This window comes from Kwoniella pini, chromosome 1 (assembly GCF_000512605.2).
Source record: "Kwoniella pini CBS 10737 chromosome 1, complete sequence".
NCBI lineage: Eukaryota > Fungi > Basidiomycota > Tremellomycetes > Tremellales > Cryptococcaceae > Kwoniella > Kwoniella pini.
Genome location: NC_091716.1, coordinates 1,700,678 through 1,716,691, shown reverse-complemented (window position 1 = coordinate 1,716,691; position 16,014 = coordinate 1,700,678). Strand labels below are relative to the sequence as shown.

The following is a 16,014-nucleotide window of genomic DNA, read 5'->3' as shown; positions in this document are numbered from 1 at the left end:
TCATTATAAACTTTCTTATCTCCCCACCCCGCATCAAGTTATTTTACAAGTAATTTTTTCCAACAAACCACTTTTTTCCAATATTCTCTACACACAAATATAATACAATTAGAATTTCTTTTTTTCTTTTTATTCCTTCTTCGTGATATAGATCATTTCCTAGATATTCTTCTCGTCTCATTCATACTTCTCTCATTTCAATTTCTATCCTCGCATACTTGCTTATTCACTTCGGATCGGCCCCGTCGGACCTCATCGGACTGCCGGTTTCGATACAGCTCCACTTATACTAGCCCTAGTCGCTCTTTTTTGCGCTGCGATACTTAGCCTTGTTCCAGCAGCCGGGACGCTTCCAGTTGCAGGAGCGATCGGTTGGTTTTTATGCGGAGAGGCAGCAGACGTGGGAGTGGAAGGGGCAGTGGTGGTCAAAGGTTGTACACCAGGTTTTTTAGCCAAAGGAGAAGAAATAGTTGCTCTTCTCCGTTTCGGCCCTGGACAACCGTCAGGTGGAGTTGGTGGAGCTGATCTAACCAATGGACCTTTACCGGTACAGGCTGTTGTTGGGGTATTGGTACCTGTCAAAGCTTGTCGCGGTTGTTGGGTAGTAGTAGAGGTGTTCGATAATGCGGTAAGATTAGGCGTTGATTTCGAATTTACCGAAGACAAACCTGAATTTGTGGCAACACCAGCTGGTCGTCGAGGTACAAATGATAGTCCAAACGTCTCAGATGTCGGATGATCAGGCTTCAATCCAGCCAGTGTGGCGAACAATTGGAATAAGTCTTCCCTCAATACACTGGACAATAGACTACCTTCTTTCAATTTCGCTCTTCTAGCGAAATCCCTAGCTTCGGCAAGGTGTACCCAAATCCCACTCACACCAGGTGAATATTCCGCGCTGGGACTTGATGGTGGGATGACATGTCTTGCTGCGAGCCGAACCGCGGAGATCGGGTGGTCGAAGTACTCAGAGCACTTCGATTCTGCTACACCGAGAGCGGCCAAAAGCGCATTTGCGTTGACTATTCCAATAGAGGCGGTTAGCTTGAAAGATACACACAATTGGGTCGGCAGAAATGGAGGACCAACTTACCGAAATCCGTGTCCAGTCTTCTGAGAAGCACTTGCCTTCCTTGACCTGCTTTACCTTCGAACAAATGTGCGTATACAGGTATGTTATCGACTACGCAAGCATCCACGCCAGGACAAAGGGGCTTGGTAATGGTTGCTACCTTGGTACCGGATTTACCATTGCCGTTACCGTTAGCTGGCGGTGGCATGGAATTAGTCACGGGTCCAGTGGTCGAGGTAGCGGACGATGGCGATGGGGTCGATTTGGTCGAAGGAGTCGCCGGCTCGTTGGGTGGAGTAGTGGTGGGCAGAGCCGGTGATTTAGTTGATTTGATAGTGGTCAGAGGCGGTGCGAGAGTCGGAAGTGAGACTGGTGTCGGTGCTGATGCGGAGCCCAAGGGAGCGGGAGTCATTTGTGCAGGCAAGGTAATCGGCAGCGCCACTATAGCTGTGCTTCTCTCATTTGGTGCAGAAGCCGAAGTTACCGTGATCGCAGTTGGTTGGACTGGTACATTTACGGGTGCAGCTACAGGCGCTGAGACAGGCACTGGTGTAGGTGTCGGTAATCGAGCTGGTGCAGGTGCGATGGGTTGCAGTTTGGCAGTACTTTTAAAGCTGGGGGTGGAGGTATTCGATGGCGCGTGCGTTGAAGCTGGAGTGACTGGTGGGCTGGGCTGAGGCGATATAGTGCTCGAGTTGGCAGGCGCGAGGGGTTTAAGCGGCACCGGTAGCCTGTCCTGAGGCATTGGAACGTTCGCTTGGGCTGTTAAGGTCGACACTGGAGCGCTGATCGCAGGCTTGACAGCTTGCTCACTCGATCCACTGTCCAGCATCTGTGTCCCGACGTCCGGGGGCTGTTGGGGCGTGATAGGCATGGAAGGGAAACCAAAAGCAGGTTGCAGAGGCGGACTGACCAGTGCTTTCGGATCGACAGCCATACATCCACTGCCAAGACTCAAATTCGACATATCGAAGAGAGCCATAGGCGAAAGAGCACTAGGGGTGACGATTTGAAAGGATTCAGTCGAAGCTGTGCCCCAAGGTACGGTGTTACACTCCGACCAGGGAGTCGTTGACTGTTCAGTGTGGTGATCTTGGTGTGTCGATTCTACAGATTGGCGAATAGCTTCCATCATTGCTTTTTGCTGTTCAGCCTTCTCTTTACATGCCTTTCGATGTTGTTCTTCCCTTGCGTCAGCTTCTACTCTCGCTTGCTCTAAATCCGCTGTACCGATGGCATCATCAACTTCGTCATCCATATCCGTATCTGGGGTGAGTCTGGAGATGTCAACGACTTGAGGTGGCGGGGACGATCTCCTTCTTCGAGCTGTAGCATTTGACTTGGCACTTCTATTCCGCGCAGCTGGTTTAACAATATTGGCTAGAGCACTGCACACTCCTATTCCTCCCCAATTACCACTGCATCGTAAGGGATGATTCCTATTCTTCGATGGACGACCTCTGTGAGGTGTCTTCTCCGCTTTGACTTGAGCAGGTAACCAACCATCCAACTCTTCTACTGTAATGCTCTCCGGTCCAAGGATGACTTCATCCACTCCGATTCTACCGTTGTCGGTTTCAATTTCAAAGGGTGGTAGCTCGGATGATCCGCTTGAAGGTGTAGAAGATGCCCGAGAACCTCGGAATCCGGCGGCTGACTGATCGTCTGGATCGGTTGCAACTGGCGATGGGTAATCTTCCGGTTCTTGCTTGATCCTGATGGCCGCGGCTTCTTGAGCCCATAAAGCGGTGTGCAGGTGTCTATCGTGCTCAGGTGTTGGAGCATCGCCAACATTCGAATTGAGATCGACATCGGAGAATGTATCTTCGGCTTTGACTGGTAATTCGCCAGTTTCGTCCAGCCAAGGAGTTTCTTCATCTACTTCCATCTCTTCTGGGTCAAAGGAACTTCTGAGTTTAGAGAGGTGTTGAGTTGGGCTGACGTCGATGGGAGGCGCAAGGTTTTTGTATGTTCGCAAGTTGGGTGAACCTTGAGGCGAGGAATTGGCGATCCATGCATTTAGCGAGATACCGCCAGCATCTACTTCCTTGAGCTGATTGTGAGCAGCGGACGCGGTGGAACCTGGCGATTCAAACAGAGATGGTCTATTGTCCAGCTGATTCAACTTGATCTTGGAGTCGAGATCCGCTTCTTCGTCAGGCGATGACAGCGGGAACAGAACTCTCAAGGCATCTGTGGCTTCTTTCACTTTCGTTTCATCTTCATCCATTGACCACGACGGGATATGCTCGTCATCGCCATCGACGGCTTTGATCAATATCTCGCTGTCCATACCCCAAGTGGTTTCGCGCATTTCATCATCCGAGCTAGAACTGGAAGTTTCAAATTGAGAATGGAATTGATCGTGCCTAGCAACCCAAGTTGTGTTATCTAGAGAGTGGGAGGGGAAAGGTGAAGCATGGGGAAGGAACGGCGACGTAGGTATTATAGGCGAAGGGTAAAAGATATCCATGAATGGTGAATGTTGGGGCAAACGAGATGAACTATGTACTCTAGGTGAGCCGCCAAGTGTGAGAGGTGGTGGGACTTTTCGTAAGGAAGTGGTACGACGTATCAATCTAGAAGGTCCAGGTATGTCAAATTCCATTTCTGATTCGCTAGTATCGCTTTCCGATGAGGAATCCAGTATATCTCTGGGCCGACGGGATTTAGGCTTCTTGCCTGCCTTCATTTGAGGAAGTGATATTGGTTGCGCAAGGCCAAGTCCGTTTGTCTCTTGATCTACACTGACACTCCTTGATCTAAGGCTACTCTCAGGTTCGCTGATATTCTCCTCCTCCCCCATCGCAGGTCCGTTGAGTACTAAGCGTATCTTGACAGGTGCTGGTATTTTAGTCTTTCCTTTTTGTACATTACTGACTTTCTTATCTTCCACTTTGACCACCTTGTTCTCTTTCTGTGGTTGTATTTTTTTTGGTGCAGGTTTGCGCGGTGGGATCTTAGGTACTTCAATTCCGTCAAAAGGATTTCTCCACTTGCTCTTACCGTTCCCGCCTATCAAAAACCACACTGTTCCTTTCGGTCTAACAGCACCGTCGAAGGCATTTGGATGCAGGGCAGGTTGAAGTACTTGCTCAACGACCGATCCAGCTAATTGGTGTTTCGACAGGAGACAGTGACGGCGAGATCGTTCACATCGTTTGATGTAGGAACGGATAGAATTGTTGATGGGTGTTGTTGGTTCTATAGCGGCAGAAGGCGGACGTAGCCATCCTTGTTGAAAACATGTTGACGCTATTTCTTCCACCGATAGTGCGCGATTGTCCTATAGATTATCAAGCATCAATGCTTGCGCCCTTCTACAAAGGGTATCCAATGCAGTAAGTGAAAAATGAGAAATGAATACTACTCACATAGTATGCAATCGATCCCAGAATTCCCATCAAAACTTCATCCGCCTCATCTTCCTCCGTAAGCCCACATTTATCCCTTCCTCCCCATTGGGTAGGAAAGGGACAAGGTGTTCTTTCACTAGCACCACCGACACTTCTCAATCCATGTGTTTTACTTTCAACAATGCTTGACGGTCTACCTTTGCTTGACGACCCAAGATCGGATGGGGTTGCAGGACCTGGCGTAAAAGGTGTTGAAGGTGCACTTGTGATACCAGTCGTTGAAGCAGAAGCGAGTGCGGCGGCTGAAGGGCGATGTGGGCGGGACGACGTGCGGAGTGTGGAAGTGAGTGGTGTGGACGTTGTAGATGAAGAAGAACCAGTAGGCGGCGCAGGTGCCGGTCTTATTGGTCGTGCCATACCGTGTTCAATTGGTAGAATTTGTTGCCGCCAGATACGAGCCTAGGATGGGAGAAGAAAGTCTTTCAATTATGTTGAAGACTTATCTTCTTCCTAAGCTCGGATGGCGATTCTCCAGATCCTTTTTCGCAATTTCCCTAGCTAGTCTATCCTATGCAGATTGTAAGTTTGGATATTATGTGTGATTTAGTAAAGTGTTAAAGTAAGGATGATCGAGGTTCTTGCCATGCAATTTTGTATTGGCGACCAAAGAATAGAATGAGAAAGCGAGTGGCAACGTTGATTTGTGATATCCAAAATTTGACCGTTTACCTCCACGACGCGTTTGTGTTGTTGTTGTTGTCGTCGTGGTGATCGTTACCCCAGATTACCGACACCCGAGAAAAGCTATTCGTGAGTGGTCAAGAGGGAATAAGGGAAGTCGATGATAATTGAAGTTGAACGGAAGGACTGGGTTAATGTATTTTTCGTAAATAATCCAATCCAGCTGGTGTCTTTTCAATCGTCCTCCTAAATTCCAATATTTTGTTTATCCTTTATGACCTGATATTAGATCTAGTGACAAGTCTAATTTTATTCAGATCTTACGAAAAGAGAGTTGAATTTTAGTGGAAATGAAACTAATGTAAAAGGTAAAGTCAGTTTATCTGTAATCAATTTTTGGTCATCTATTCGTTTCAACGGATCCCAATAGACAATTGAGGTGATAGGACAAAGCCAAGTCAAAGCGCAGTTTTGCTGTTTTTACTATTATTCAATAAAATACACAAATATGAATTCCTTTGATTATGATCCGTGCTTTATTGGTTTAATCCCTTTTAATTATATCCAAACTTATTCAAACTAACTTAAACAGAGGGAACGCGTATCTCCAATATTTTTTAACTTCTATCGTCAAATATGCATATATTCAATTCCAGCCAAATCCCTCTTTCAAGACTCTTTGATAAATTCACTGAGAGTACGCAAATAGATATATACACACTCACGAAATGAAATAATAATAAAACGAAATAATCTTAAATTCAAATGTATCTTTGATCTTATCTTTTAAGACCTTTTTTTTTTCTGAAATAGAAATCCAAATAACCTAAATTTATCCCTTTTTTCCTCTATGTAATTGAAGGTAATTTTGATGGTGATATTGGACAGAGAATAAAAACCCAAAAGAAAAATAGAAAGATATGAAAAAAATGGTATAATGACTAATTTTTAATTATTTTTGAATTGAAAGAAAATGATTAAAAAAGAAGTGTGAATAGAAGGATGAATTATGATGAATGTGAATTCTTTTGTGTATGGTGTAATAGTTTAAAAGAGATTCAGGGTAAATTGATATAATAATACTTTCCCTTCCGAAAAAAATGGTTTTGTAATTTCTACATATAAATGAAAATGAAAAATGACGGGATAATTTCAAAATTAACACGCGTTGTTCATATGTAGGTAGACAGACTTCTTTATGAAAATCGTTCATCTGAAAATAAACATGTATGCATCGCAGAGCGATTTTGAAAGTCTGAATGAAAAAACATCAGAGATCTTATGCATTCCAGGTATATATGATACCTATTGTACAATGCACAATAAGAAATCAAAGGTAATTGGGATGATAATAATGACAAAAAGACAAATCATCATACCGACCAAAGCTTTTGCGTTAACTAGACCCAAAAGAAACAATTAATCTAGAACTATAAGTTTTTTAGATTACATTTTTCATGTAAGAAAGTAAGAAAGTAGAAAATAATAAGGGAATCGGGATAAATCGCATTAACTACGATTTTGCGGGTGGAATCAGGGGATTGTAAAGCTCATAGTAAAAAGCCTCAATTTAAGGTTAAGTAGATGTTTTTACCCTTTTACCCTATAAAATACCACATTTCCCCTTTTCAAACTAAAATATCAAATGACTTCATATCAAAATAAATATACATACGTACTCCAAGATAAGATCTGGTTATACTTTAGAATGTGGCAGTCAAAAAGCATCAACCAATTTCACTGCCATTAAATGACTTTGTGTCTTTCTCACAAGATTGCTATCAATCACAGTCCTAATAATTGAAAATAATTTTATTTACATATAACGATTGACTATAAAAATATCACTTCATCATCGATAAAATATACGAATATATTGACATTAAATTTCATTATATACCACGTGATACAATTCCTTTTTTTAGTGGTTTTTCTTATTTCCTTCCTCCATACCTGCCTAGTCATCCGATTCTGATTACTTTTCCTTTGACATTCCTTTGAGCTGATATTGCACCATTGGTATTTTCCAGCGTTTAAAACCTAATGGTAAACTACAATCCTCATAAGCAATTCATTGACATGATTCATCTTCCTTCTTGAGGTGATTTTCCCTTCAATTTCGTCCCTTCCTTGGTTCATTGAAAGCGTTAAAGCCGGAAATTATGTTACAGCAAAGGCGGGGTGGACTGAAGATGAGAGTTACAAGTATCTACATATAGAAACGGAACGTCTGGGAAAGGATGTTGGTTCTGAGTGAGATTACGAGTACGAGTGAGCGAGAGATCAAAAGGGCGAAAAGTGGATATTAGAGTATTTGAGACCTGTAGAGAGGGCTTGGGGTGGTACTGAAAAATCTCAGTAGGGTAGGGTTTTGATAAGACGATTGAAGGTGGATCATGGCTGGAAGCGAAGCCAAGAGTTTAGGGTGAATGTGAGCGAGAACCAGACCGTTAAATAAAACCACAGAAAGTCGAGAATAAAGACACAGACGATGATTGATTACTTTGTTCGAGCGGAAATAATGTAATGAAATATTTGAAGTTTTCGGAAATAGCACTGAATATTGCTCTACCTGACAGCTGGATGGACCCGCTTCACTGTCTGACTCTCGTCGGTCAGCATCCTGTCTTCCATCAAAACTCCCGGTGACCTACCTAGAAATGAGGGCTCCAAGCAGTATGTCCGAGATTCTCTCGATATGTGCCATGACCAATAATCCCTGCAATACCTGATTGTGCCGTCGTGATGTACGCTGCATTGATGCCCTGGTGTGTGTTCGCGAACGTATTCCCGACAGCAGAGACCGATGTTGAACCGAGGTGCCTATTTCGTTGCTGACCAGCATTCGAATCTTTTCGCTCTGGTTCTATAAGCAGACGTCAGGTTTTGAAGTCACCAAGCGAGACGAAGAATTCCTCCTACCTCTGTTAGAAGGGTGATCGGGGTGGCATTGTTTGCAGAGAGCCCTTCTTCGCCAATCTAATTTCACTGTCAGTAATGTCATAATCTATGACCAAGGTATACCGAGCTTACTGATATATCCACATTCGCATCTCCAATCTCCTACAGAGCCAAGAGGAGGACTAGTGACACTACTGGATGTAGCCTACAAGACAATCGCGATGAGCTATGAGAGTTGAATGGGAAAAACTTACGATTGGTTCTGGAGGTCTAGGATGACCACATCTTAACTTATGGATTAGCTTCGCGCATGACAGGGGTGCAAGTACTCACGCTCTACAGTCGATATTTTTGGAGAAGTTGTGATACCCACAGTAGGGCTGTCTGCAGTCTGTGTAGTGAAGAAGTCATCAGTACGGAGATGCAACCGGTAGCGTAATCACCTACACCAGTCACCGGGAGCGAAGGGGGGGGCGGCAGGTGGTACAGCTTCAAGTCCTGGTCCCCAATTGGCTGGAAGCAACCCGATATGACTCTGTTGGGCGGTCGACCAACCAGCTCTTCGGGGAATGGAAGAGATCTCGTACCTATCGGCTTCAGCCAGAGTGTAATGATGATTGGGCGAAGATTGCGTGGAAGCGACGTGCTGAGACGAGTTTTCATCTATGTGAATCCCTTCAAGCGATACTACACGGCTGTGGGATACCCTAGGATGATCGATTCGGTTTTCTCGTTGATTTTCCAGAAACTCGTAGTCTGAGTAGCGGAGCTGTTCTGAATCTCGAAGCGATGTAGCAGCAGGGAGATTCGATGGTTCCCTGTCAAAGATGACAAGAGCCTGACCCTTTGAATGTTCCGCCGCTTGTGTTGTATGTCGTCGAATTCCGTTGACGTGATCGATTCCGGTTGGGCTTGAGATGGGCTGGCCCGATCGATAATTGGGCTGATACGAGCTTGTACCGTATGTGATTGCAAACCCTCCGAACCCAGGAGTGTTGACAAACTCGGAGAATTGATCATCTTCGAAGTTCGAGCTGAGTGAGGCATTCTGTTGACGGAAGGATGTGAGTTTGTGCGAAGCGATATGAAAAAAGGATATGTAACGATCATCTCAGCAATTATTCATCTGCTATAGCGTCCTAAGCTTACCTGTGCAGTAGTAGTATTGCCCTCTTGCCCGAAAGGGTCGAATGTGGCTGTTCTTGGTGTTGCAACGGCTTGAGTCGCTTGCCTCAATGAGTGATTGATGAACTCTGATTCAGTCTGTCGGGGTTCAAGAGAATGTTCCCAGACTTGTCGGTCTCTCGTCTGTTGCATCTGAGCTTCTAGTCTATTCTCTTGACAGATTTGCCTAGCTCTGTCTGTCATTCGAGCGTCCACGGGCGAAGTGAGATGGTCTTCGGTGTAGCGTGGAGCCGGCGATTCATGCCACATTGTGAATTGAACGTTGTATCTTGAAGGGTATCCATCATAGAGCTGAGGAGGTGATCTTGATGGGGCTTTATCGAGAAGTCCAAGCTTCTTTTCTGTACCAATAGGAAGAGGTTTCTTGTTGATATCTTCACCTTGACTTCGATTGGACGATGTAGATGGTGAGGTTTGATGACCATTTCTCTGAATAAGTGGTCGAGTGAAGTGATTCTGGCTTCCCATCGTATTGATGTAAGCTGTGGAATCGATTGAATTCTCAGACTTTGAAGTATGTGATGCTGATATATTACCTCTTGAGGGAGTTACTGGTGCTTGAATTTGATTTTCGTTTTTGGGGGATCTCACACTAAGGGATCGGAGCAGAGATTGAATCTATAAGATGAAGGAAGATCCCTTATCAGCATTACGGACTTGTTGAGTGGCGAGGAACAAAATGAGACAACTCACTTCCTCAGCGGTTCTGGATTGTCGGTTTCCGCTGACACTGAAAAGAGGTTCTTCGATCATCCTCCTAAGGTTTGGAGGATGATCAGGTTTACTGATCATTCAGGACAGGTCGAGGAAAAGCAAAGATTTGATGTGGGAAAATGATTTGTGAGTAAAGATGGAGTAATGCTGTGAAGATATCGTGATTAGACACTGTCACAACAACAGAGGATGAAATACGGTATGTCTACAGTGTGATTACAACTGAGCAAAGACTGTTTCCCACCCATATGTATTGGGAAGAAGAAGAGATAGAGGAAAAGAAGGGGAAGAAGTGAAAGAAGGATAGTCGTTGCAGATGGAATTGGGAAAAAGAAGTAATGACAACGAGTGAGATTTACGACGATCAAAAGTGATTTTGGGGTAAATAATTGAATGTTTGAGTGTAGATGTGTGTGCGTAAATGGTCCGTGCGTATTCTTTCCTTTCCTTTTATTTGGGTTGAATATTTACCCCAGATTATCATTCAACTAGGTTGTTGAATTAATCGGAGTATACGATGATAGAAAATATAAAGAGTCGTTATTATTATTTGATATACGTAATTTATATTGTCTCAAATACACCTCTAACAAATAATTGGAATTTGGAATTCGAAGAGCGATAAAGAAAATTATGTTGGATTCTTCTGTACTTTATAACTCCCTCCTTTGGAAGTATTATACTGTTTTGTCCGAAATACTAACTGATAAGCTAGCACAATTGATATCTCCTTTCCGAAATCCGCAGTCAACCGTAAATAAAAGATCAATGTGAATAAGGAATGTGAGAAGGAATTTGGGAAACAATGTAATGAGGAATTCCAGTCAAAATCAAAAACATAAAAAGAATGATGACGATCATCTGTTAAGTTGGGAAATAAATTCTGAGGAACGTTATTCACATACCTTGTTAATCGGATTTAAGTAAATTGAGAAAAAGCGATTATGTTATTTTGATGTTGATCTAAAAATCAACAAAATCCCAATTCAAAGGACCTATTCAAAAATCAATGAAATTTACAAGTTACCAAAATTGGACGGCTTCTATATGCGAAAATGAAATGCCTACTTCATTGTTTGTTAATAATTTTGCTACTTTCTCATTCTCGGCAACAAGAAGATAAGACAATTGATTATCGGTATACTCAATAGCCTAGAACCGAAATACTAAGACATATCCAAAATACTATACGTGGTGAATAAAAAAAAACATACATCATCATGAGTCAAGTTGATTAACCTTGTTAAACAAAAGCTATACTAATCATTTCGGTATTAGTCAGATCTTATAAACGAATTCAAGGATCCGAAAAGAATATGAATCATCTATCATTCAATACCTCGTGTGCTTGGATACGATCATTTTTTTTTTCTTCTAGCGCAAGTGCCTGAATCTCAATCTTTTCATCCAATTTGTTTATATGTTAAGTTTTGATGAGTTCTTTTATGTTCGAGATTTATCACAAATTTTTGAGCTGACGAGATTTACAAAACCAACATTCATGTAAACGATTGAAAAATGATTATGTATTTATTCAATTCTTATAAGAGTGGCACACCCCCTCCCAAGGAGCTTTGATATTCTTAAAAGTGGCACATATAAAACATGATTTTCACTTGATTTGCGCTTATCCAATTTTCTTCGCGAAATATAGGCGTTTATTTTTATGCGTACTACTGTTGTATATGACCTGAAAACAAATGATCATGATCCTCAAACGAAGTGAAATAACAATTCATATCATATCCATACTGACTGAACCAGACTTCATTCTCAAGAGTCGTATATATAAAATGACGGAAAATTACGAAATCAGAACAATAACAATAAATCATACATAAGCAAAACAGAAACTAGATTTGACGGTGACATTGGGTGTGAAGTGTGATTCCGAATTGAGAAAAAAAATCGAGATGAAAGATTACATATGTCTATAGTATTAAAGAGTCCGTAGAATATCGTATATTGGTAAGATGGAATCGTATTTAACCAGCAGTGGTCTTACTCTTGACCGAAACCTAAGGTTTCCTCAACTCTGCATTTCAACAGAAAATCAGCATATATACCACAATATGAGATTTTAGGCAAAAAAGGATACTCACGCTATAGTTAATTTCTGCTCGAGAGCTTCGTATGTCTTGTAAGCCGGTAAATCGATTCTGTTGAAACAAGTATGTGATTTTGGTAATTGAGTAGGTTCACCAGCCTTTTCAATAGTGAATCTTCTTGGTCCATCTGATCCTTGTAAATCCTTGAAACCGTTGACTGGGATTCGGGAAGTTCCAGTTGTGAATTGTAGTAAACGTGATTTACGTTCAGCTGGCCATCCTCGAACTATCTTCCAGAACCATTCTACAACTTCGTCCGATGGGTTACTGGAATATAATCGTATCAGTACAGCCTCTCATATGTGATGAGAATGAATTGAGAATTAACTTACTATCCTCGGTAATCTGTGTGTTTCATCCAATCATCCACATCAATTTCAGACATACCACCAATGAGCAATTCCAATTCCCTTTCATCGAAAACGTTGATAAGTTCTTGAGGTATAAGCTCGTTGAATCCAGACATGAATGCCTCGAATTGTTCGCTAACCCGTCGTGAAATTCGGTATTCCGTCACGAGATCGACGTAGTCTTTCTTGTTATCTTCTGTGACTTCGATGTCCCTTCCTCCCTCTTTCAAATCAACAGTGACGACTTCTCCGAAGTGTTCTTCCGTGATACTGAAAGTATCTTCAATCACATCTGTGATATCGTTTTCTAACATCCACGTTAAACCTCGATGTAATCCACTATCGACCGATTCCAAATCTTGCAAAGTGATCTTCTTCTTGAGGATCATTTTGTAAAATGAGACAATGAAGTAGGCATCCAAGAAACGTCTGTGGAAAATACCCAAACCCACTACTCGACCAATGAATTTGAAGTAGTTTAGATGTTCAGGGTTGACACCAGAATTGGGGTTGATTTGCAGTGTGTAATTGTCATGTGCTGAGTATTCGAAAAGACAGTAGAAGGGGTTGAACATCTCGTGCGACAACAAGAAGAAGAATTCTCTGTATTCAAGTAACAACATCGATCAGCAATAGCCCAATTGCAAGATGATACCTTAGCTCACCTTGACAGACCTCCATAATCCAAACCATCTTCGCCCTCGAATTTAATCATCAACCTCTTCTTCAAATCGTTAGGAGTTTGTCTCATTATTTCAGTGTATGAGCCTTCGAATATGTTGTCTCGCGAGACCTTGATATGACATTGACCGGTGTTGTTCCTGAGAGCAGGCTGAGATCTGAAGTAGATCAATTTTCTGCGGAAGTCTCGCTTGTATTGAGGAACATTTTGATCCAAAGAAGAAGGTAATCGTGGATCATCCCATGTGGTGGTCTTGGTATTGTGATCAACAAAGTATACTCTTGCAGTTGAAGTCAAACGCATTTCCCATCCGGAAGGTAACGGTCCTAGTTGACTGACGGTTTGAGGTTGAACAGTCAAGCTTCCTTGTCCAGGAGCAAGAACTCGCAATAATTGTTGTCTTCTTGGATCTACCCATGTAGTGGTTCTAGTATTATGATCAACGAAATATGGTCGACCTTCTGGTGTAAATCGTTGTTCCCATCCAGCAGGTAATGGACCTTGTCCAGCTGTCGTGACGTTGTTAGGCGCTACTGCACCAGCGGCACCTGTCCCACCGTTTGTCGGCGTGGATGCGCCTCCAGTGTTGGATTGTTGTACATCAAGCATATCATCCGCCAAGTTTCGTTGATTGTGTCTTGCTCTAGCTTCACCTGTTGTAGTAGCTTGAGAAGCATTGTTGGACAATTGATTGTCGCTTGGTCTGTTCCAAGTGGTAGTTCTAGTGTTGTGATCGACGTAATATTGTCGACCCAAGTGATCGATACGTCTTTCCCAGCCAGCGGGAAGAGCACCGTATTGATCTGAGTGAGAGTCAAACTCGTTTCCTGGTGCAGTGTTGTTTCCTGTTTGACCGGTAGATGCAGCTTGAGCAGTGGGGTTGATGGTGGGAGCACCGGATAAAGCGGCGGCTGCAGCATTGGCGCTGATTGGCTGGGGAACAGCAGCTGAAGGTGGAGCTATGGTCGGATTCTCAGGGGCAGTAGCGGGACTTGGACTTTCAGGTTCAGGTGTAGCATTAGCCGCCCGGAGGGTGGATCCGGGTCGAGAGCCAGCAGTGTTAACAGCAGCGGCAGTATTGAGGGACAGAGCAGATCCGTTCGCTGGTGCATTGAGCATTGTGTTCGATGTTGAAGCAGCTGGTGCAGCGGCTGGAGCAGGTCCGCCTGTTTGAGTGGAAAGATATACAATAAGTTTTCCTTGTACTGCTTGACCGTCTGAACCCTTCTTCAACTCCTTTGTGAGCATTTCTGATAGAACAAGGCGTCAGCTGCTGATTCAACGTTGGATCAATCTGTCAGCTCACCTTGCCCACCAAGTTCGAGATCGATGACATCGGTGACTTTGATATTGATTACACCTAAGAATCCTTGGTCCTAACGAGAATATCTGAATTTAGCGCGGACGTACAAGCCGAAAACTGACAGACCTACCTTTCGCTTGAATTTTCGCTGATCGAAAATTTGAACAGCTACAATGGAAGAGTCTTTGACGGTGCTATATGTACCATCCAAGACAAGGTTAGTCAAGGGTTTTGAGACATCTGTGTGACCTCGAAATGGACTTACATATCAAAGTTTCTATAGCACATGAAACATTCAAACGGTCAATGATCTTCATGACACGACACAATATGTGAAACTGTCACCACTCACTCATTCCAATAAGGGTTCAAGGTCCTCTTAATGACAGAAGTAGTATGAATTTGTTCCGAATCAACAGAGACAATAGCGAAAGGATCAGGTAATCTTAAAATATCTCTCTTGATTAAGGAATCGGCGGCGACAACTATGAGATGATAAATAGAGGGGTGTTCATTGATGAGTGATGATAATAAAGGTGAAACACGAGGATAAAGGATAAGTGGGAATATAATTTAAGCCGCAATACCGAATGAGCATGAAATCCATACGTCAGCATCCAATCAAAGAGTATGTATGTTTGGTTGTGTATAATCGGAAAGATACTCACTAGTAACCCGAATAGACCTTGATCTATTATCATACCGAAATGCAATTCATCATAGTTTCAAAATGAGGTGTAAGATGATGAGGAGTACGTAGTAAGGTAATATGCATGAATAGTTTGGGGATTTATCAAATTGTGAATAACAAAGACGTAGGAAGAAGAAGTATTATTAGCGTAATTCATCACAAATCAACGATTCTTGTAAATTGATATAGGTTCATATCATTATCTTGACTTAAGATAAAGAAGAGGCGATGCTGAAACTTGAATATGAACTTACAAATTTCTATTGGCACTAGCCGAATTAGCTACCATTTTGAATAAATTATCCTCTCTTTATTCCTCTAATATATTCTGTACTTCTTTGACTTCTTTTACTGATGTTTATGTTATTGTTTTCAATGATTAAAATGATAAATATAAAGTGAAATAAGTTGATTGAATGTGAGAAATGATAAAATGATAAAATGATAAAATGGACCAAAATAGAACTTGATTAATGATGAAATGATACAAGTGTCTGCGTAGACTTGAATCATATAATACATATGAATTGTAAACGGGTTAGCGTGAATAATTGGTAATCATCCAAAAAGTGCCACACTCAGATCAAACACGTGGTATGACAAGTGAAACACGGGTATAACAAGTAAATTTAAGATAATTCACATTTACTGCATTTTATCCTGCAAGTCGGCATACAAGGATGTTTATTTGGTTCGAACATTCACATGCCATTCATTACCAATGCATAAGTCATAGCATATTCATCGTTTCCATATATATATTCAGTCAATATCGCGACGTCGTGGCATAATTTACGAGATGAAAGACTATAAACGATTACCTAAAGAACCAATAAAGAGGATTAAACAAAATCAAAACAATAAAACTATGAAAGCTTTGTACAAAACTTTGTAAAAGAAAGTATAAAAGATCAACCTAAAAATTACCTTAGTGTGGGTATACGAAACATCCAAACTCTCCATGATATTCA

General features: G+C 42.2%; 3 protein-coding genes across 3 annotated transcripts; all 3 read right to left on the bottom strand.

Annotated features, from left to right (window-relative positions):
* Positions 1-252: 252 nt before the first annotated feature.
* I206_100658 (uncharacterized protein) lies at positions 253-4,845 on the bottom strand (the record flags this gene model as incomplete). Its single annotated transcript, XM_070202249.1, has 3 exons — positions 253-1,022; positions 1,094-4,358; positions 4,447-4,845. 3 exons carry the CDS (start codon positions 4,843-4,845, stop codon positions 253-255), a joined length of 4,434 nt encoding a protein of 1,477 aa, XP_070058350.1.
* Positions 4,846-7,763: 2,918 nt separating this feature from the next.
* On the bottom strand, positions 7,764-9,948 carry I206_100657 (uncharacterized protein; the record flags this gene model as incomplete). The annotated part of the gene is made up of 8 exons (XM_019152447.1): positions 7,764-7,975; positions 8,032-8,088; positions 8,143-8,215; positions 8,265-8,295; positions 8,344-8,401; positions 8,458-9,058; positions 9,160-9,813; positions 9,889-9,948. 8 exons carry the CDS (start codon positions 9,946-9,948, stop codon positions 7,764-7,766), a joined length of 1,746 nt encoding a protein of 581 aa, XP_019014585.1.
* A 1,962-nt stretch (positions 9,949-11,910) lies between these two features.
* On the bottom strand, positions 11,911-15,332 carry I206_100656 (uncharacterized protein; the record flags this gene model as incomplete). Its single annotated transcript, XM_019152448.1, has 10 exons — positions 11,911-11,944; positions 12,012-12,284; positions 12,350-12,970; positions 13,033-14,299; positions 14,356-14,425; positions 14,483-14,546; positions 14,618-14,629; positions 14,705-14,837; positions 15,021-15,043; positions 15,298-15,332. 10 exons carry the CDS (start codon positions 15,330-15,332, stop codon positions 11,911-11,913), a joined length of 2,532 nt encoding a protein of 843 aa, XP_019014586.1.
* Between the last annotated feature and the right edge of the window lie 682 nt (positions 15,333-16,014).